Here is a 23,143-nt window from a genome sequence, read left to right as displayed (position 1 = left end):
GTTCAAATTTTCATGGCCAAAGGCATCTTATTGTTAATTTGGTACAAACTTGAACTTAAGGTTGAATATGAAAATGCATATTCCACTGTGACAGTCACGTTTGTGCATATAAAACAAGCCTGGTGTGGAGGTAGTCTGTAGAACACAGGGATAGCCTGGTACATTAGGCACACAGGTAGAAAACACTTCTCAGTGAATATCTAACTCACCTGTAAATGGTATTACCACTGCCACAGTTGGTAGGTATATTTTAGATTTGAATTCTGGAAAGATAGTTTTCAAAGTGATTTTGATACAGACAGGTAACAGGTGTGTATGTGTTGTGTAAACATTGTGAAAGAGAGAGAGAGTACAGCAGGTGTATACATAAAACAGGTGAAAAGGTGTATTCCACTACATGTAGGGCCTTTTCAGATACACAGTGCATGTGAGAGTGTTGGTACACTTGGAAAAGCCTTATTTGTGGCATTGTTACAACTTAAGATTTAAGTTAAATCGTTTCTGTTCACAAAGTCTTTTTCTCCATTATCAGTGGCATAGTTGTTGAAGGAAACAGTATGACATTGTGTAGACGTTTTTTGCAAGAGTTTCTTACCACTCAGAAATTACTGCTTCCAAGGTAAAATTCTAGATATCTGCTTCCAAAATGATTTTAAAAACATATTCTGGATTTTTTTTAAAGAGCTTTGCATTGTGTACAAAATATGCAGTCTCATCCAGGTTCTTATTTTAGGTCCATATTGATATAAGAAGTGTACAGCCTTGGTTTCATAAAAGGAAACAGTGAAGTTGACTGCATTATTATTTTTTTCTTGCTGTATGTGGAAAACAAGTGGTACATGTTTGGTTGTGTTTAGGTTTAAGATTGACAAGACAACATAGAGGGAAATTAAGGTAGAATAGTGCAGACAGAGCAGGTGTTCCAAAGTCTTGTGTGAGTGAATCGTGGGAGGTGAGGGTGGGTAGCACTACATTGTATTAGCGTGACTGTGTGTTTGAGATAATTATTACACATACTGTATTGAGCCATTGCAGGTATTGTGTTGATATCAAAATGAAGGTGCACCTTGTTTAACAAAAATCTTATGTAGACAAAAGTGTTTTTTTCCATTTTGTCACAGTCATGTTTCTCTCAAAAGTTCTCATATTTTTATGACACTCTACCACCATGTAGTAATCTCTCTATGCTTAGTTTGTCAATTTTTAGACCATTCATGATGAGAAAATATGAACAATCCTTTCAAAAATTGGTGACTTTTCACAAAACATGGAGCAAAGTTTCAGTAACATACATGTACATGTACAGGACCTGGTATATCTATTGTCCATCTTTTTAATTGTCAGACTTGTCAATGTAGAAAAGATTTCAGTGCAAACATCAGAAAACCATGTTGCAGTATTAGAGGAACAGAATATTTTGGGCTTTGTGACAATAGGAAAGGAATGCCAGGCATATAGTCACTAGGAAAATGCACCACCCCAAAAAAATGTTTGATAGAAGTTTATTGCATCTGTAACCTCCTATTTAGCCCAAAACCACCTACCTATTCTGCCAGTAATATCTCGAGTGACGCTAATGCAACCGAGTTCCATAATATTCCAATCAATTATGCGGTAATATTTCTGCAGCATGCTCAGTAAAATGTCTGTCATGATTCCTTTGAAACTAACCTCTAACGAGTTATGAGACGTTTTGAGAGTTTGAAACAAGATGTTAGCGTCTTTTTCCCAATATATACTGGAAATGCCTCAATGGACGTGCAAGACAGAAAACATGTAACATTGACCACAAATCCTATAATGGAAATGGTTAGTTTGCTTTTAATGTAAACTTACCAGAAAAAAAGGGAAAAGACATCATAATTTCAAATTATAGAGTTTATTCTTCTCTCACTTTGAAGTATCATCAGCATATCCTTGATAACATAGTGGTCATATCCTGACCAATATCCTTGATTTTATTTACACATGCAAAATTACTACATGAAAATTGTGTTTGGATTTAAAATTGGTTCCTTTCATGTTAAGGTCAGAAAGCTAGTACACAGACTTTGGTTTGTTATGGTTGAATTTAACATAACAAAATTGTAAATGGACGACATTTCCTTTCCCATTCTATAAATACACGATCAAAGGGAAAGTATTTACCAATTTTTCATCATGAGCATTTTCAGACAATTATTCTGATGAAGTTAGTAGCAATTATAGAAAACACAAGGTTGAGGTGATCGTATGTATTGTGAGACACCCACGCATTTTGAACATGATAGTCTGGCTTAATGTTGAGAGCCTGTCCAAAGAGGTGACCCTTCTAGTTTACCTCTATGTAAACACTGCCTACGGCTACTGTCGGGGCAGGAAAAACAAGTTCAGCTTGAACTGGAGAAGACCAAAGGTACATTGTACTAACATTCCTATAAAAAAGTATTGTGTTGTTCAAATCACAACTTGAAAGAGACCAGTTTTTTTTCAGTCTCTCCTTATAATAAATTCGTTTTGTTTGTAAGAAATTTTTTTCAAAATTCACATCAAGTAAAAAACTAAAGAATGCCTGGCCTGGCTTGGTAAGTGTTGAGCATGTGAAGATTATTTGTATTAAATGAATGTGAACTGTATGTAAGCTCTATCCACCCAAACACAACAACCCAACGTATTGGTCACAAAATGGTCGCTGCCTCACTGTCCAGATGGATCCACAGTACAGTGGAAAAGGGTGATGAGACCCGACTACTTGTCTTTTGTATTTCATTGAAAAATAATATGTAAGTAAGATTTATTTGCATCAAACTCTGGGAATCCACCATCCTACATGTAAATGTTACGGTCTTCCACGTACCGTAAACTTTTCCCCATCCTGATCTTTTAATGTCAAAAATGGTAGTCAGCTTGTGGCATTGTGGTGCCAAAAATGCAGATATTTCTATTACATCTGGACCAACATGGTTTATGTACAATGTCATACATTCGTATGGTTTCACCTTTTATCTCTTACACTTCCTTACCTTGAGATGGCCAAAAATGATTTCCAGAAAAGTTCAAAAGATGTAACTATGTATTACTGGAGAGCTATGGCTACAATTCATTCTGTTGATATACTGTTCTTTCTTTGGAAATGCATGTGCGTAAATGTCATTCTGTAGTGACCAGATTGGTGAATAATAATTGAATAGGATTCTGTTGCTAAAAATTATTGCTAAACTTGTTTCGATCCGTGACGGAGAAGATACTCAGAAGTGTGTTCTTATTTTGTGTTGTAGTTTTTAGCATGCCGGAGCTGGGCTTGCGGTGGCAATGATCACGCCGAAATTCGTTATGAGGAGATTTGGCGAGGATTTGAATGCATCCCAGCAATGTCCCAGATCCTGGCAGATGGGGTCAGATGAAGTTCAAGTTCAAAACAATATGCTTGGAAAAAACATAATCTCGTACAATATGCCAGGAAGCAGTGCTTCCCGAAGTTGGTTGAAAAGGAAACCAAGCAGAGACGTCCCAACCCTCGTATCCTGTCCAATTGGCTTGTGCTGTGGTCAGAATATGGCGTCCGTGTTGTTGGCTTGTAATAGAGCAAAGATCATTTTGTACCGTGCACGAAATACTTCTTGTTCCACATTTTACATACAATATTGTTCCACTGCAACCCAGAGTTGAATCCATGAACAAAGCGGCTGTGATCGCTCCACTAGAAGACTGACTCTTGAGGTTGCCTCTGCTGTGTTGTTGTGAATCTGCGGCATTGTGTGGCTGCTCGGCCATTGTCATGTTCAATGCCGACCCCCGCCATCTTTGCAAACCAGGCCGGCTAACATTTGACTTGCACTTGGCCATTGTGTATAACTAGGGGAGCATTTTTGACCAAAAAGTCCCTGCAAAAACGGGATTTCGTGGGAAAGTTGAATGCCGTGTGTGATAGCGGGCTATCGCGTTTGTCGCACCGTGGCTATCGGCATTCCGGTATGCCAAAGGAAACGAGATTCACACACGAAATGGCGGACATTTGGCCAGTCCTTATTTTGTAACATATTCTGTTCCTAGGGCTTTGTCCCACATTTTGCTTCTGCTTTCTGTTTGTTCTCGTCACCATTTCAGTCCTCCTTTTGTTGGCAAGGACAAGTGGCAAAAGTACTGCAGGAAATGTCAGAAATCTTCGAAAGTGAGAAAAGGTACGTCGCATCCTCGCCCAAATTTCAATCTCGTTTGGATACAGCATCTCCACTGTAGTAAATAAGGGGTTTTAAGATCATTTCTCCACCGACAACTACATGTTCTGTCCTTAATCTCTTCCCTTTTTTAGTCGGCACCTCAAGCATTAACTCTTTAAGGTGAATTTTATCATTTTTAGGTGATAATTTGTGCACTGGAGATGTAAGTTTTTGTTACGTGTAGATACCTAAAAGGCAGACTGTACTGTAGGTGTATAAGCTTGATGACTTAGAATATTTTTTTGTGAAGTGTAAGTGAAAGACGTTGAATTTTACATACATTTTTTTTTCACAAACAAATAGCTAATTTTTGTTTCAATACGAACACAGCAACTACTCTTATAACACAAACCAGAAATAGCGTAGATGAAGGCTAGTTTTGTAAGGCTGGAACCTGCATTGTGGATTTTATTGTTTTTTTTTCTCTAAAACTCTGTTGGGCTAGAGAATCCCATGTTCTCGCAATAAGTGATTTTCAAGCTACACTTCCAACATGTACAGAAAAATAAGATAAAATATAAAACAAACTTAAGGAATCCAAGGAGTGTGTTTCCACTTGGAAAATGGCCAACTTTTCTTTCACTAACAAAGGTGTATTTTTTGTCATGTACTTTTGACATCAAGTTGATTACAGCCTCAAATATATTTTGAGGAGGCCATGAACAAAATGTTATGGTGATGGAAAATACAGATCCTCATGATACTTGTTTTGGAAATGTCATTAGGAGATGTTTCTTTTTGCATTTTATATATTTTGTCCAGTGCCAAACTGGATGTTGATATTATGATGTAGCAGTCTGAACTGCTTATACAACTTTCTGGTTTCTTGTCAGTATCTAGTTACTAATTTTGATATTTCAGACATTCTAATCCATTAACAGAGCTGGTAGTTTTTCTTTTCAAAAATTATTTTCTCCTCACTGGCAGATACTCTCAGCTGGCAAAATTTTAAGGCAGATATCAAAGTGACAGTATGTAACTTTGAGCCCAATATACAATCATACCGTTTAGATTCTAAAGAAATCATTGTTCAAAGTTATTTTTGACACAGACATGGAGTTTAAAAGTTCATGGACTTCAAATAGTTGATATATTACTCTAAATCTTTGATAGTAGAAAAACGGTACAAAATTTTACAAAAATACTGTTAACTGTTGTTCCAGACTTGAGTATGTGCAAGTCTTAATTTCAATGTCAGACTGCCTGTACCTGTAAATGTAGGAACTTAAAATTTTTGTCATGAATTTTGGACAGGTGTTTTGCAGACAGACTTACAGGTTTACAGGATTCCTGATACCTGAAAGAAGGCAGGAAGTGCTGATGAAAAAAGGTGCTAACAATGAACAAGCGTGGTCCCCAATTATGTTTCTCTCCAACTCAGGTACGCGCACACACACCATTGTAGGACATGAGGAGGGTTTGTTAATGAAGGAACGTTTCTCAGAGAGAAGGCATATCTATTGTCCAAAGAAAATTGCCTTGTTTTTCAAGAGTACTTCACTTTCCAAAGTTGAGGCACGTTTCAATCTTAATTGGTAAGTCTTGCGTCGTCACAATATGAGGACTGCTCGGCAGGAAATCTCCCGTGTTCGTCCGATGTTCCCTTTATCGTTCAAGCCGGGAAGAATCAATCCCAAGGACAAGTCTTGTAGGGATTTGAGGAAAACATTGGCAAATTGTCCTAATATCACCGATCGAATCAGTTCTAAGCCAATTCATATATTAGGAGTGGAGAAACTGTGGGGAAAAATTGATATTAGAGTGTATTGTGTGGTACAGCAGTCTGTAGAGGAAGGTTAACTCAGTTTTCGGGGCCCAAGGAAATCCCTTAACCCTATTACTTCCACCTTGTTGAGAAAGAATTGATGCTTGCGGCCCATTAGGAGCATCATCTAATGTCACATGAATGTAGCAAAGTCCCCCACACTGTCCTACAAAGAAGATTATTCTAGAACCATGTGGCGGCCAACATTACCCAGGTACATGTAGCTGTCCAAGCATTGCTGGACTGTACTTCCATGTACTGTATCTGAGCATACACCAATTCTAATTTTGTTTCTTGAAGTTTAATGTACTGACCAGTTCATATTCCACTCCAAAGGCTTTTACACATAAATGGTGTCACAATGAAAGGTTTTATGTGAATTTTGGGTCAATAAGTTTTCTGCTTGCTGTTAGTCTTACCCTGGTACCCAAACCATCTTCCAAACCATCTTCTACCCTTAATTACGTCCTCTTTATAACATCACAAATTATGGGGAAAAACACAAAAAAATTTGCAAAAAAGGATTGCAATTGACAATGGATATAGTGGATAGTATAACTTACTTTCAAAAATTCCTCATGCTTTAGTGTAGCAAGAAGAACGAAAAGGAAAGAGAGTGTGGTCTGTCCAGCGTTAGTTGTTTCCCCGCTGAACCACGACATGTTTGCGGTGTGGTCAGTTGTCCGTTCGGAGATCGCCGGCCCCTGCCATCAAGCCCTTTTTGCCGCAAAACAAAGCAGTACAAGGGTTTGTTTGTTATACGTTGTTGAGGCAGAACTCAGCGAAGAAACATCATGTACATACTGAGGAAAATTCAGTATGGGCGCGAAATCACCGATTTCACGGTTTGAATGCTGGCCCTGAATGGCTTCCCCCTGTATAGCCTTTGTTGCCAGACTCCCCTTTGAGAAGCCTGCGGACCACATGCATTGATCCGAATCTTGCAGAACTTTCAACATTTTCTCCCTAAAAACTGTTAAATTTCAATCCCCCAAAATGTCCCGTCTATTTGGGAAAGGTTGTACGGCCCCTGCCTTTACGCCTCGTTAGCAAGAGGAAAGAGCGGTGAGACTTGAAGACTGCATTGAGCAGCACCACTGGTGAATGTTTTCTGGGAGTGATCTTGACCTTCCCAATGAACTTTGCCTGGCTGTTGGGTGATGGATGGAGAAAAAAGACCCCTAGTTCTAATCCCTGAGACATGGTCATGGCTTGGCAAAGGTCAATGGTAATTCCAGTTCCTTTTCTGGGCTGGTTTCGTTGAGCGAATGGATGGAGGGAATATGGATGCTGTAAAATACAATTTCCATACGACACTCCACAAAACGACAAAAAACTAACTACAAGAAAGTAATACCATTCCTCTGAATTGAAGTTTTATGAAGAGAAAGTAACTGAAACATTAAAACAAAGGAATGTTCACCTATTGTATAGCAGCAAACAATGGTAAGCTGTCGGAATAATGTGCTGAATGTGATGCTAAGTTACTCTGGCCTGAGCAACTGCTATGTCATCAGGTACTCATTTATTTGTATCAAATCTTTGTGCTTTCAAAACCTTAATTGAAGAAAAAAGATATTTTGGAAAAATTTAGAAAACAACATTTTTGACTTTCCATATTTAGTGTTTTATTGTAAATTTTTGTTGTTGTGATAAAAGGACTTTGATCTAAAAACAACATGTACTGCATTTTTGTCACTTAACTTTAGCTGGCAAAGTTAAGCATACGAATTAGTCCTCTTTATTTGTATACAAAAAAAACTGCTATTCAGTGCTTTAAATTAATGGATTTAATTGATTTAATGGAATTGCAGTTGTAATTTTGAGTATTTTTCTTTTTTTTTCAAGCTGAAGTGTGTGTACAGTGTTGATTCAACTACGTGTACAATGTATACATGTTGTTTCAATATTATAACCGATTTAGCATGCTCTTCAACACAAGTCAAAATAAGGAATGTTTTCCCCAAATTTATCCTGCATAGGTTATGTATAACTATGTACTGTTTAAAAAAGCAAACATTGCTGATGGCTGTTATGTACACATTAGTGATACAAGCATACAAAGAATTGTGGAAATTTGGATGTGTAACAGTAATACTTAGAACTGTAGCACTTTTTTTTTTGAATAACCGTATCTCTAATAGTCTTAAGGACTTAAAAAAGAAATATACTTTTATCTTAACCACAATGATACTTTTCATTTTTCTAAGCTGCAATAAAGATATTAGAATGGTGTACATGATTGGTATGAAATGGTCAGCTTTACTTGCACAATTTTTTTTTTTACATCTTCAAAGAGTTTGATCTAATTTGAGTCATTAATATGAATTTGTGTTATTGTAAAAGATTGAGAATTTGAGAAAAGATTGGAAAGCAAGCAAAAATTAAAATGGGCCTCTTAATTCTTGGAGGATGAGATAAAAAGCATTTCCAAGATCGGGACAAATGCAAAAGGTAGCAAAATTGTAGCCTTTGTGAAAAAATGCTAGTAGGACAAATGAACAAGAAGTCTTGCTGGTTTGATTTAAAGTACAAATTTTAATAACAATTGTGATCATTGCCTAATGATTGATAAACTGTTGATGATGAATTTGCAGAGTTGTAACAAGGACTTTTATTGCAGATGACTTTATTTTTCCCAACCTAGCACCACAGCCCTTATCCAATCAAAACATGGTTTTGTATCTAAAAGCCTGATTTTTCCTTTCCTTGAGTATCAGGTCACATGGTATGTAAACTCAATTTTTTTCATTTAAAATGAAATTGGAAAATTCCAGTGAATGAGTTTTCCATGTGCTTTTCTAGTCTGCTATCTGATTTCTATTCTTCCAAATTGTGAATCATTTTGAAACAAATAAACAAATGTGTGACATGTATACGAAGTCATGGTGATTCTGTAAGATGCGTATTACAATCGGATGCTTTAAAAGTAGAATATTGCTCTATTATGAAAATTATTGATATTTTGGAAAATATTTAATGGAAAATATCGTTGTCCAAGGCAACCTTCTGTATCATGAGAATTTCATTTTAGTAGTCTTGTGCTTCCAAAAAATAGCAAAATTACTGTCTTATTTTGTAAAGGTGTACTAGTAAAATTGTTGTATGATTTTGTGTAGAAAAATTGCTTAAAACATGGAATTATATTTAAAAGAAACAATGTTTTTAATAATATAAGATCTCAGTTCAGAATGGCAGATTCTTACACCTGGAAAATTTTCAGCAGATGTTTTTTTAAATTTTATTGGTCTGACGATATCCGAATTGTGCGATTCTGCGCTGAACGCAATTTCCCGTATTTTGATTTTAGGTGTACCGGTACTTCTGTTCTTCGTTGTGCAGTCTACCATGCGCTAAGAATTTCCAGTGTTCTCCTCACAAATAAAGGGCATGGGGCACGGTCCTCCGATGTACCTCAGCTAAAGAGTAAAAGAAACGACTCATAAGTCGGATCGCGTTTGTAAGCTGCATTGAGTAGTCAGAATGGAAAGAATTTCTCATCAAACTTAAGATATTTCAATCGCACGTATAAGTCCAGTTTAGATATGCCATGGCTGCAGAATGCTTTACCAATTGAAAAGGAAGCATTGAATTCAACTCTTTATCCAAGGTAAGTCATTATATACGTATGAGTAGTAAATGCAGAGCTTTCAAATGACGGTTTTGCCAGTTTCTTTTAGAATGTCTTTCATTTCGTTGCAGTACACTTATGTATGTCCGTCACACAGGAATGCCGTGTGAATGGTGATCAAACTTAGGTGGAATACAATAGATGTTCAACCCCTATAATATTGTTAATACTCATTTGTTGAAATATTTTATGATTTGTTATAATTAATGTTTATCGTGTTACTGAGTGCCCTGATTTTTACTTGCTTCAATGTCAAGTGAAATTTTGGTACATTTTCTTTTCAGTATGACTCACAATGCGTTCCTGAGTGTGAAGTTTCTGTCCAGCAGAGATTTTCTCATGTCCTTCTGTAGAACAGTCTCCCCTCTTAGTTTAATAAGAACCTTAAGAATGTGAGATCTTCTACTTTTATGACATGATGTGCTTACTAATAGATATAACATTACATACAGGTTTTCTGGACGGTCCAAATATTCAGTATCTCACAGCCTCGCTTCTACTTCTATCTCAAGCTTCCATCTTTCCAACACACTTTTTATTCGTCGAGTGAATCGCTGTCGACAACTTGAACACCGGATTCAAACATAAGAATTTATAATCTTGAAGTTTTGTTTGAAGACAACAAATTGAACTTCTGGTGCATTCTACCTAATGAAAGGGGTGTTTTCTTGTGTGGGTAACAACTGGAAAGAATGACAAAGAAATAATACAACACAGTATATTCCGCATTAACCCTTGGTCCCAGCCCTCCTGCAAACAGTCAAACCTGTATTAGCAGCCACCTTTGCATAGCGACCACCTGGCCATTGCGATCCCTTTTTGTCGCTCCCTTTAATTTTTCCCATTGAAGTAAGCATTAAAGAATTGTCTATAGCGGGCCTACTGTCCAACGCGGCCACGGCCACACAATTTCCAGTCCTGTAGATACAGTAACACTGCATATTGCGGCCATATGTCACCCTGCACTGAGTTTAAAATCATAGTTTGCGAGGATTTGGAGTTCCTGACATTGTCATTTTGGCGGTAGCATTAGAGCGCAAGCCTTTGTTGGCGAATTTACCAACATTCCGCACGGCAATATCAATCATTTTAGGTAGATTTGACTTTGGCAGGGTCAGTTGAGACTATCAATGTTACAATGTTACTCTGTGAGAAAGATCGGTGGGTACTGAAATCATGTGTAACTTATTGCTCGTGGCATTTTCTCTATAGTGGCCACCTGTCTATAGTGGCCACATTTCTCTAATCCCTTGATTGGCTGCTACAGACAGGTTTTACTGTATTCTCTATTTACAACATGTTATTTTGGCATATCTGGGAGACAGTGCATTTTTATTGGTCACGAAGAATATAGAGAGAGTTACTCCACAAGGTAAACCAAAAAGTGCAACCTCGAATTTACAGACGATGGTCAGCATCATCATCCAGTCTAAGACTTGCTGGTTGCATGGATGATAGTATCTGTCAGAAATGCAGTCACTGTGCTGCTCAAGTTTAAAGTAAAGTGGTAAGCTCACAAGTATTTCTATGGAACTGATGTTTTAAACAATTGGCATGTGATCTAGCATTAGGTTTTGTAGTACTACCCGGTAAATCAAAACTATTAAGGGAAGGAGGACAATACACATGTGTATGAAAAATCACTGGTGTTGTATTTATATATATTGATACAGCAGTAGAACTGGCTATATTTTGCCTATTTATGTTTTTCTAGAAAACTTATTTGGAGATGACAAAGGAAAAAAGGCAGGTGTCAGAAGTGAGGTTATGTAGCAAAATTAAAGCAGAAAATGAGGGCCTTTCCTGGAATGGCCAACTTGTCTCTGATTACACTTTTTACCTGGGATAGCGTTGACAGGGTCATTCATTTCCAGACAATAATTGGAATTCCTTGAATAATTGCAGGACCCATTTTCCCGGAATTGGTTGCAGCTTCTGCTTGTTGTCCTGGAAGCTGTGATTGTTGATGAGCCTGGGAAAGTCACCAGCTTCCCTGGGAATGTGTGTGAGCAAGGCACATGGTGTGACGGTTATACACTCATTATAGCTAACGTTATAACTTAAAGCTAAAGTTGAACTTTCACTCATGAAATTTCCAGAAAAGTACATTTTTGTACCATCGCAAAAATTGTTTTCCTCATCCCTTCTTGGGCCATACAATTGTAACAGTGGGGTTCAAGCATTGCCAAACTGACCACACCAACAGCTCTGAGCTTTTGGTGTGCACGTTGGATTTGTAATCTGCCGCCCCGGGTTCGATCCCGGGTGTCGGCATGTTGTTTCTTTCTATTCTACTCTACTTTCTTTCTGTTTCTTTCTGTTCTACTCACCCCTCTTGCGTTTCACTGGTTCCCACACCGACCCTGTATACGTAACAGGCTATACATGCGCCACACATTGAGTAAGAGGCTAGCAGGTGTGCCACACTGTGAGGTTTGAGATGCCGTAAGTTTACACGTGGATATCGAACTCGTAGATTCGAGGACGAATCTTGAAAAGAAAAGGGGGAGTAGTGTAACAGAGGGGTTCAAGCGCTGCCAAACTGACCACGCCAACAGCTCTGAGCTATTGGTGTTGGTAGTTTGCATATTGGATTTGTAATCTGCTGCCCCGGGTTCGATCCCAGGTGTCGGCATGTTGATTCTTTCTGTTCTACTCGCTCCTCTTGCATTTCGCAATGCAATTTTTCTGGGACTATTTTTTACTTTGTGGGATGTAACATACTTCTTGGTTTTGGTTTTTTAGGATGTCAATCAATCAATCAATCAGCCGCGGGCATCAGGGAAGATGCATAGCGGCTGTAGACATGTCCCTCCAAGATGTTCTGTTTTCAGCCAGAGTTCTCCAGTCAGATCTGCTGACCCCTGTGGTGTCCAGCACATTGAAGACTTGGTCCTCCCATCTGCTCCTAGGACGGCCTCTGGGGCGCCTCCAAGTTGAATCTGGAACTGAGGTGATCAATTTGATCACTTGCTGGGTCGGTGTTGCTCTGGAGATGTGTCCCAGAAGGTTAAGCTGGTACTTGGTGATCTTCTGGCTGACCGGGATCTGGTTTGTTGTGTGGCGTACTACTTCGTTGGTGACATGGTCCTGCCAGCGGATGCCCTCGATGTTTCTAAGGCACTGTGAATCGAAGGAGTCCAGTTTCTGTTTCAGTGACTTGGTGAGAGTCCATGACTCGGCTCCATACAGGAGCACTGAAAGAACCAGAGTGTTGTACACCTTCAGCTTGGCCGTTCTGGAGAGATGTTTGCAGCGCCATATGTCCCTATAGCTCAACTAGTAGCACAGGTGAGTTGATCTCCTTGTTCCAAGGTAACTGGGAGACCCTGTTCACTCCTGGGTTGGGCACCTCAGTTGGGCTGTGTGTGTCTTTCAGATGGGGTCCCCTATTTGAGGAGATGCCTTGAGCGCACACGCCTGTTACACTGTAGGCACCTAGTTCGAACGCGCGTTCTACGCGGCATAGAACACGATCATGGACTGACCTAGGTAACTTATCTCGATCGTTTGAAGACTTAACAGAGTTCTTTGGGTGTCCAAATGCAATGCAACAGCTAGACGGAATGTTGTAGGGTATGTCTATAATTTCGGAATTTTTTGCAAGTGTTTTTTTTCTGTTCGAAAATTGCCCGGGGAACTAAATGATCGAATTCAAAGCCTTTGAAACAAGCGTGCGCATTATAGGGGAAAAGCAACCCCTTCCAGTTAAAAGATTTAAAAGATACTGAAACAGCAAGGAAACTTGTTGCCTTATTGGCCACTGGAACAAATGAAGGTGGAATATACTGGATCTGGATCAAAGTTGACCAGTATTGTTGCAAATAATTGGACTAACCCAAGTGTTCGACAGTCATCTTTGTCATCTTGTTAACAGTGGTAAAATAGCTGTGCCTGTAGTGAAAAACTTCTGTTCAAATCTATTTTTAAAAACATTACAACATTCATTTGTCCCATTTTCTCATCATGTGTAAATTCCCTATTTCGAGGTTCTCATTGTGTCAAACCAAGTATCATCATGGAGAGACTCATCGAATCTTGGAAAATGTTAGCACCTCCAACATAAGATACATTGTAAGGTCTGTCAAAATGCTGTTCTAGTCACTTCTGGCCTAGTATAACAGTGGGTTTTAAACCCCACCAACTGACAGGTTCAAAACGGTCCAGATCTTTTGGCTTAGCGGTGATGGTGTAGGGTTAGTAAGCTGGCGGGCTTGGGTTAGAATCCCGAGAGCCAGGGTACTATTTACATTGTATACCTGGTGAGTAATAGCAAAGTGTGCTGCACATGCAGAGATATCGAACTTGGTGACTCAAGGACGAAGCTAAAAAAGAAAAGGGGGAGTAGTGTAACAATGGTGTTCAAGTGCATGATCAACTGACCAGTCCATACCTTTCAGCTTAATGGTGATAGTGTTAGGTAGCATTAAAGCTGGTGGGCCCGGGTTCAAATCCCGGGAACCAGGGATGTTTCTACTTGCCTCTCATGTGTTTCACTAGGACCACCTGATCATTGTGGTCACTCCTTGTTTTGGGGTGTAAATGTTATGAGTTTTGTGATATTAAAATGCATGAATGACCATAGGACAACATAGAAATCTTATGCCATACACACATAGCCCCATGTGAAATGCACAAATCTTACGCAGTACTTTCTGTCTCTCTGGACTCTTCAAAGAGTGTAGATGCAGAACACAGTAATGATGACGATGGTGCAGTATTTTTATGCAACTGGGAGAAGGTATGTTTCTGAGTATTTCCGCCTGATATTTTTACTTCAAACCATTGAATGTATTAAATTTTGCTACTTTGAGCTACTCTTTCGCTTCATTTTGTTGCATCACATCATATTTTCCCATCACCGCAGCTGGATGCTGCCATGTTGAATATCCAACTTTGTCACGTGTCCATGATTGACCCAAGCATAAAGTAGCAACTATCTTGTATGAATGTATTGACATTTGTGTCAGTCCAGGCATAAATAGTGAACTCCTTATTTTTTGTATAAAAAAATTCAGATCTTCCTTCCTTTGTCTAGTCTGATGCCTATTCATAATCCATTAAGATACCAGTATTTTATGGTATAATGTTAATGAATTCCATGTATATGAATTAATATCGATAACCGTTACAGTAAAACATTTGTAACATATCAAGAGGAAGTTGTTTTATAACCATGCGAAACTGAGAGTCTATATCATGTAAGGTTTATGATATCATCATATTGCTGTGCTACATAGGTGGTAGAGCAATCACCAAAACTGCCAATTTGGTTTGAACTGCAAAACTCAGGTATTCTTTGGTAGCCCTGCTGTCAATGTTATAATCAACTGTTACAGTACCTCTGTAGTCTACTTTACGGCTAACATGTAAAAGTGTACACGAAACTAACAGCCATTCTAAGATTATGTTATTTCCATGTAATTTATCAAATATCACATTCTCTTTTTTTATGCAGTTTGGATTGCAGTAAGTTTGCATCTCATACACAGGAAAAACTGATTGTCTAATACGCAATGGGAATGCAGCAGGTGGCCGTTCCTGTATTGGTTGTTTTCTGTATGCAATGAGAAAATACCTTAATCAAGATACATCAGAATTGCCTGATGTTCTTATTGGTTGGCTTCAAGATTTGAAAAGAAAGAAAGATGCCATTATGCATTTAGATGTATCTGAAGGATCATAGTTGGATATGTACTTCTATATTAACTTAAAAAGCACCATACCCACCATCAAGAATCCCAAATATCCATGTACATTTGTACATGTAACGCTAGTTCACCTTTATCCGCGGGGTAACTTACATTGTATATCCGTTGTTATTAAAACAAGGTTTGCAGTGATATCAAGTCGACAGACGGTGGTTTCAAATTGCAATATTTTCAAAGCATTGAATTTTGAAACGACCAACCGTCGACTTGATATCATTGAATACCCTGATTTCAAATACAACAGATATAGGTTACCCCACGGATAAAGGTGAACATGCATTAGTTCTGAAGTTTGAGAATGCAGCAACAAAACTTAAGGCCAAAGCAAGTAAAATTTATGGATGACATACTCTTCAGACTGCAAAAATGCATAGTGAGATAGGGCATTAAAAAAACAAGATGGGTGAAAAAAACAAGATGGCTTAGTCTAGATAATATTTTCAAAATACAGACACAATAAACGTTGAAACAAGAATTAAGGGGACAAAACATAGTATCACAGCCAACAAGGCATTCATTCTTGTATTCGAGACATGTATGGTGAAGTAAAAGTGACAATAGTGTGGTAGACTGGTATCACTAACAAAGTTGGTAACTTCACTCATGGCTTCTATATTGGTGCCACTTTTACAACTATCCAACTACTACAATGTAGTAAGTTTCACATCTACCATAATTACAGTCCTGGCTACCTCACTAGTATCACTTCCACAAGTACAATCATCAGGCTACAACACATTTGCTCATTTTGGTAACTTTTTGTCATGTTGACATCTCCAAAGAAGAAAATTTTTTTTCTGAAATCAGGCGAAATTTAATGAGCGTGCTGATGTCATCCATAAAATTTTACTTGTTGTGGCCTAGTTAGTGAATACTCAAAGTTCTGTGTTCACTAAATCTGCAACCAGAAAGTTGATCTTTTTGTTCAAACCTACTATAAATTTTGTCTTCACCCCTCAGCTAACTTCAAAGTTGTTTTACCTGTAATTGGCGCCCGAGCCAGTTTGAGAGCTCAAAGACTTACCAAAAAAGCAAAGCAAACAAGTAGCCCAAAATTTGTCTTTGTGTCAATCAACACAGTAATAGAACCTTTACTGTGATCTTACTTGCAGGGTTTTATATCAAGCGCTTTTGCCAAGAAGATTAAAATAGAAGTGGGTTGGGGAGGGGGCAGCCTACACACGTTGGATAAATATGTTTGGAGAAGTTTTTAAAAAATGCACAGAAGAGAGTTTTACATTTAAGTGGGGAACCTTTACCCCATCCTTGAACAACAGAGAACTACTGGTAGCCATCAGTCTTATAGAAATTATCATTACTGTAGCTAAACTTTTGAAGTGAAGCATGCAAGGGAAGAATTTCCCAGAAACTTTTGATCCTGGCATCAGTGCTCCCCTATGGCTTAATTTATACCCAACAACCATGACTTCCTTAAATGACAAGTACTCATTGTAATCCATCACTATTTTCTCTCAGGAAAGTTTTCATTCCATTACCAGTGGATTACTGACCCCGATTTTCCCCTTCTAGTGATCACTTGGCTCATTGCAAACGATAACAGAGTCCCAACCAAGCCCTGGTGGCTATCAACATGTCCAAGTTCACACTTATGTGTACCCTTGGAGTGGGAGGGACCATAGGCATTCAATGTACACATTTGAACATTGTGGTTAAGAGTAGACTTTTGTGGTGTAATTGTGTTCCCTCTGTGAACCTCATGACATTGTCCCTGACAGCCCTGTCTTCACATCCATCATTTTCTTCTAGTTAAAACTAAAACAGGTTTTTGTTCCCATAAAGGTGTTTTAACAACATAGTCTGTCCTGAGTGGACCTAGCAGGACAATTGGTATTTGATTTGTTGCATCCACAATTAGGTATTTTAGCAGGTAAAGTGAAAAAGTATGGAGCAAAATTGCCACCCTGGCCTGAGTTAGTGGTAAGGACTTGTGTTGTTCCGTTTGACAGCATTTTTCTTGCATCCATCACTTCCACAAGCTAAAAACAAGTTTCATTCTAATATGGACTTTACCTGTGCACAACCTGTCATGCTGTTAGTGCTAATGTGTGATTGGGTTGTAATTTCACCAGGACTCTTATGTTTTTACCCGCTCCGTGATGCGAACTGGTGTCCCGCTTCTCCAATCTATGGGTTTTGTCGATCAATCACCGTTATTCCTGCAAGTGGAGTGACAGGGCTGACCCACTAAATCAGCATAGACATAGAGGTGGGGATGAGTGTGAGGTGGGGATGAGTGTGAGGTGGGGATGAGTGTGAGGTGGCCGTTATCTGGAGTTGAGTGATGAGACAGGTGATGTACACACGAACAGGAAATTCTCAGACACACAGACGAACAGCATCGTCAAGGAACGGTCTGAAACTATTGCCTTCTTTGCATCTATTCATTTAAAAAATTTGCACTGTATTGAAAGGACTTAAAAGGAAATCGCACCAACAATAATGCCATTTTTAAACCTATTCTATTCAGGCTTTTAATACCAAAAAAATGGAACTTTCTAATTAAAACAACTCTACAAATGACAAGATACCCTACTTGACTAACTTTATTTTTGTCTTTTTCTATTTTCAATGCAACAGAAAAATTGTCCAAACTTTTCACATTTACTTTCAGTACAAACAATCTCAATTTGACAAAATAGGAAATAAATTGATTATGCTTTTCTTTGCAAAGTGGATTTTTAATTTTCATTTCTGTGTAAGGCAATATTGATTGAATTTGTTGGCTCTGAGATTTTTTCCAGAAAAAAACATGGAGCAATTCAAATTTAAATAGAATAATTTGCAAAGAGTCTGGGCTAAAGATAATGACTTGCAGAATATAAAGAATAACAAGTTTTCAGCTTGAAAAAAAGTAAACAAACACTACAAATGTACAGTGCCTGCACCTGTTTAAAGTAATTACAATCACAGTTTTTATGTATGTGCTATGTTTAATGTTCAATATGAATGAAAACTTTAAATGCAATATTAAATGCACCCACATTAAGGAGTGTATACAATGGAAAGTTGTTGAACGGCTTTAAACTTATCTAATGAAAATTTTATAGATTTAGGAAAATAGAAGCTGGCGATTCAGAGAACCAATTGATTACATTGGCATGGCCTAATATTCTTGTGTTTGTCAATAACTAAAACCAGGGAACAAGTCAGCAAGAAATTGAGGAATTCTTGGATTTGATAACAAAATAATCTGCTTGTTTGGGAGGAAGGCTACCAACATAATTTTATTTCTTTTATTTTATTTTATACTGTTATAGATTGTCCCAATTTCATTATCTATAATGGTATCAAGTGAATTTTTTTTTACAGAAATGTTGATATCCACTGCTCTGAAAACTTTGGCAAATATCCTTTACCTGTATTTCAGTTTGAATACACGTGTGTCTGTGGTGGCTGTGTCATGCAAATCCCTCTATCAAATTATGAAATTATATCCGTTTGATAATAATAGATTTGACCAAATTACAATATTTTGTATGTTTCTTTGTACCTATTCTACATGTATATACTGTGTAATCTGTCTGCAATATACAATGTACATAATGTACTACTTCATACAGGAGTCAGGTGTCCAACCTAGGCCTGTGTAACACAGGTGTAACACAATCCTTCCTGTAGATCAGCAGACAGACCACCTGTGCAAGGGGCCACACCCACTGTACAGGTGCACTGCGCAAGTCAACTTAAGGACACAAGCTTTACTCCAACTCTTATAGAATTAAGGAATAGGCACAGGAGGACTACATTAAAGAAACCATGACAGTCACAGACTATTGTAGAGCAACAGTAAATTTTCTCATGGAAAAAACTTAGTATTCTAGGAATTTGTTTCTTCTGGCTGTTGACTTTTTAATCTTATTCACTTTTTCTAAATTTAAAGAGATCAAATTAAAGCAAGTTTATGGATGTTTTATGCTTCTCTATTTCATACTATGACTTGAAATAATAGTACTGGTACATATATGATGTGTATTGTTGCCTTCGAATGAGAAATGGTCTGCCATTTGGGTTCGCCCTTTGGACAGAAAGGTGACATGGTGCCCTGTCCTCCTTGTCAAGTGATCTGTGAACTGTTGAAGGACATTCTCGACAGATTGCCGTCATCAAAATGCAAAGAGGCAGTCCCCATAAAATTAGCTTTCCGTAAGTCGTGTGTCCGGCTGCGTGCGGATGTCGTTTACTCCCGGGTGGCCCCGTACATGTGAGTAAGCATCGTGTCTGCCAGGAGAAATATGGACGGATGATGGGGTCTTTACCAAGCGGACCTTTTTGATGGTCAAGTCGGTCCATTATGTTGGCGGTGGATTAATGTAGATTAAGGTCCATTTGGCTGTTTTGTGCGTGTCCATTTCGTCATTGTGTGTGAGTGTCTGCCCTAATGGTCCTCCTACATAAATAATGGAGTGTAGTGTCCCTTTGCAGTAGCTAGGGGACCAGCTCATTAATTGTCCCCAGCTCCTACACTACCTTCCCAGGGGAGCAGCGTGCAATATAATACTCCTGTAGAACATTTTGTCTTTGATGTATGTGACAACAAGGGACCTGTCAGGAAAACAGTAATATACCTGGTACTGGCCAACCTCTCAGTGAGTAAATTTGCAGGGTGAAGAAATGGTGTCAGGGAGGACCCTTGTTAGTGATGTTGTCTCTATTCCTGCAATGACAAGAATTTATTGGAAAAAGTCAGTCAAATGGAGAGCTGGCTAATGTCCTAGTGCAGGCGGGTCCCCGAGGACCAGGCGGATTTCTCCATATCAGGTATTTTTGGAGGGGAAAGTGGCAAAGGGCATCGCATTACTGCAAGTTGAATGGGCAACGGCTGCGCAGAGGCCTTTGTGGGGAGCGCTGAGGGTCCCAGAGGCCGAGCAGTAATCTGTCCTTGTGGTTTGATGGAAACAAAAGCGGGGGACTCCGGCTTGGCACATGACGGGGCATGAAAACTGTCACTTTTCTTTGGTGGCACAGGTTGTGTCCCCGGAGAGTTGGACCAATCAAAATTAAAATTACTTCGGGCTGCCCCGTGGAACCCAAGCCCCATGACTCTTCCTGATTGAGACAAACAATGCAGATGCAAGTACTTCTACCCCTGTCTAGGGCACGGCCACCTCAGCTGATTAAAATGGCCCTATTGACAGGATGGTTTCCATCCCTTACTTCTGAAAACATTTGCTGGTTTTTCATGTGAAGAAAGGGTCTGTCAGTGCTGAACAAATGGCAGCAGGCTGACCTCCTGCCAGCAATGACACATGGAAGGCCATTCTTTTCAGAGGAGCGGGTCAGCTCAGCAGGAACGGCTGAATAACGCCCAAGAGCCAAGACTTTGTAATTGAAAATGGAGCTTGCTGTCCACTGGGGAATAGTGTTGTGTCGACCTGTCATGCTTAGAGTGCTCAATGGAAATAGGGACAATGCAAATGTGGGCATCAAAGTGGTTTAGTGCCTGTGAAATTGGCCCCATTATACTCCGTCCAATAACCTGCGGTTTTATGGGCAGTAGAGAAGAAGTCACTGCCAAAGGCAAGGGGTTGGCAGGTTTTCGATATGGGGCAAAAATCTTTCATTTTCCCTGCCGGTCCCTCAGGTAGCATTAGCCCTGAGCATCGGGACTGATGGCCAATATCCATGCACAAAACTGAATTGAACATGACCGGGTCTCCGGCAAAATGAGCTTCAAAACAACGACTTGATCCTGAATTAAATTTTGTCTCATCAACTCGATGTCCCTTTTCCTCTCAGGTGTCCCTGCCCTTCGGTCAAGCCCATCTAACCCAGCCAGCAACAACACCATATCTTGCAATTTCTAGAGAGATTGGCTTGTTTTTACGAGGATGTCCTAAACGGAGATGTATCCACGGATTTGATCTCTGATTGGCTGCAGATGCCCATTGACAAGAAGTGTGCATCTAAAAACCCCGGTGAAATATGAAGGGTTGCGTTTTGCTGGACAGGGCATTTATTTAATGGAAGTCAAGGAGGACAGGACAGAAGTGATGCTTCATATCAATTTGGCTTTGGGCAAATTAAACAGGATGCTTGATTACATGAAGAGAAATGCAATAAAAAGTTGTTTTCCCTTGGTCAAGGTGGCCCCTAGGATGTGTCATTCCCAGTCGCCAAGAAGAAGCCGTAACAAATCTCATGCATGTATGCAAATGTCATTATCTGTAAAGTCTTTCTTCTGCCATGCCCCATTATGCTAATCAGGTCGGTGAGGATGATTACAAGGAATTTGATGTTGAACTTGGAGGCCTTGATTTGCACCTGCGCTGGGGAGATGGAATTTCCAGGCGTCTGCCTACCTGAATGATGGAGCCAGTCCCAGAGGGAGGGGGAGTCATTTGCACAAGATCTTCCAGCTGAGTGTATACACTGTGACTAGGTGTAGCGAAGGCAACCTTCCCTCTCTAAGCTCATTACCGCTGAGCTCCACAGGCTTACGATTGCATTACAATTGTCAGGCAGGACCCAAGGCAATGGCTTGATAAGCCGGCCCAAGTCCAGAAGCAATGCTTATCTTAATTCTTCAGTTGCTGTTTTCCCCTCCTGAGTTGTGCGGTGTTTGTAGTTAGAGGTCAGAGCCACCCAGCATGGAGCGGCCAACCTGCCAGTCGACGGTGAGGCATCCCGGATGGTGAATGATGGGGCGGGCACAAATCACATCTCAGCACTGAAAGGACGACAAGATAACGGCTGTCAGAAGACAGGAGAGGATGAAGAAGAGTCGAGCGCAAGAGAAGTGGTTTTGTGCGTGATGCAGCAAATACTTTTTGCAGCTCCTTTGGGTGGGTTTTAAAGCTTGCAAAGACTGTACTGCATACCTTTCAAAGCCTCAAATATGGTGCCAACTATTATTTCATCTTCAAAAAAGGTAATAAAGCTGAATCCATGAAGCGAAATTTAGCCTGAGTGAGGAGTTATCCTATCACATATCTACTCAGACAATGGAATAAAAATTATTTTGTAAGTTTCCCTTGTTGCATGCAAATGTAAAACACATACTTTCAGAAAATGTAATAAAAACTGTTTTGCCTGGTTACATACAATGTATAAATACACATGGATTAACCCCCTCCCGATTTTTCCCCTTTTTGGATAGCCATAAAGGTGTATCAAAAGGGATACAACAGTAAGTCTTATCCCTATGATAGCGTGCGTCTTAATTGCGCGTGTCCAGGTGTGTCCACGTGTGCACACCTGTGACTACCTGACCTTTCTCTCTGCTGATCCTCCCGGATAACGACCCGTAAAGCCTGCGGGATGAAAGGATGTCCTTGAAGGACAGACATATGGCACGTGTTTACACCTGTTGACCCTGAAGCAAGCTGCCGCCTTTGTAGGGGATAAAATAACACTTTGGACTAATTGTTCACCAGAGCTTGTGTAACACCTCTGATGGATACATTATCTTGACCTATGTGCAAAATTGAAACTTAAAAAAGAATTTATTTAAGCAATTTATTCATTCAAATTTATTAAATCAATTTCTTTACAATATTTTGCAGGAAACACAAAACCCCCAAAAAGGGAGTCTCTTTACAGTCATGTTATAGGAAGGTGAATTTTCTGTCTTTTTTAATATAAATTTTTCCTCCCTCCATTAGATGATAATCATGGCACATTAATTTCTAGGTGAAGGGAAAATATGCAATCAGAAATTATACAACTGAAATTAAGCGACACCTCTATATTGACGTCACAAAAAAGTGCAACGTCTCATTTTAGCAACAAAAGAAAAATGATTCGTAATTTTTTGAAACAGGAAAAAAATTGATTGCTGCGGCGTTATCTGACAACAACTGAAGTTTCATATGAAGAA

The 23,143-nt window shown here is 39.2% G+C and overlaps 1 protein-coding gene across 1 annotated transcript; it reads right to left on the bottom strand.

Moving 5' to 3' along the window:
• Positions 1-12,373: 12,373 nt before the first annotated feature.
• On the bottom strand, positions 12,374-13,452 carry LOC118418155. Its single transcript, XM_035824024.1, has 2 exons — positions 13,434-13,452; positions 12,374-12,792 (listed from the first exon to the last, which is right to left on the bottom strand). Exons 1-2 carry the CDS (start codon positions 13,450-13,452, stop codon positions 12,374-12,376), a joined length of 438 nt encoding a protein of 145 aa, XP_035679917.1.
• Positions 13,453-23,143: the final 9,691 nt, after the last annotated feature.

This window comes from Branchiostoma floridae, chromosome 1 (assembly GCF_000003815.2).
Source record: "Branchiostoma floridae strain S238N-H82 chromosome 1, Bfl_VNyyK, whole genome shotgun sequence".
Classification (NCBI taxonomy): Eukaryota; Metazoa; Chordata; class Leptocardii; order Amphioxiformes; family Branchiostomatidae; genus Branchiostoma; species Branchiostoma floridae.
The sequence above is the reverse complement of the archived record's forward strand: the minus strand, read 5'-3'. Positions and strand labels throughout refer to the sequence as shown.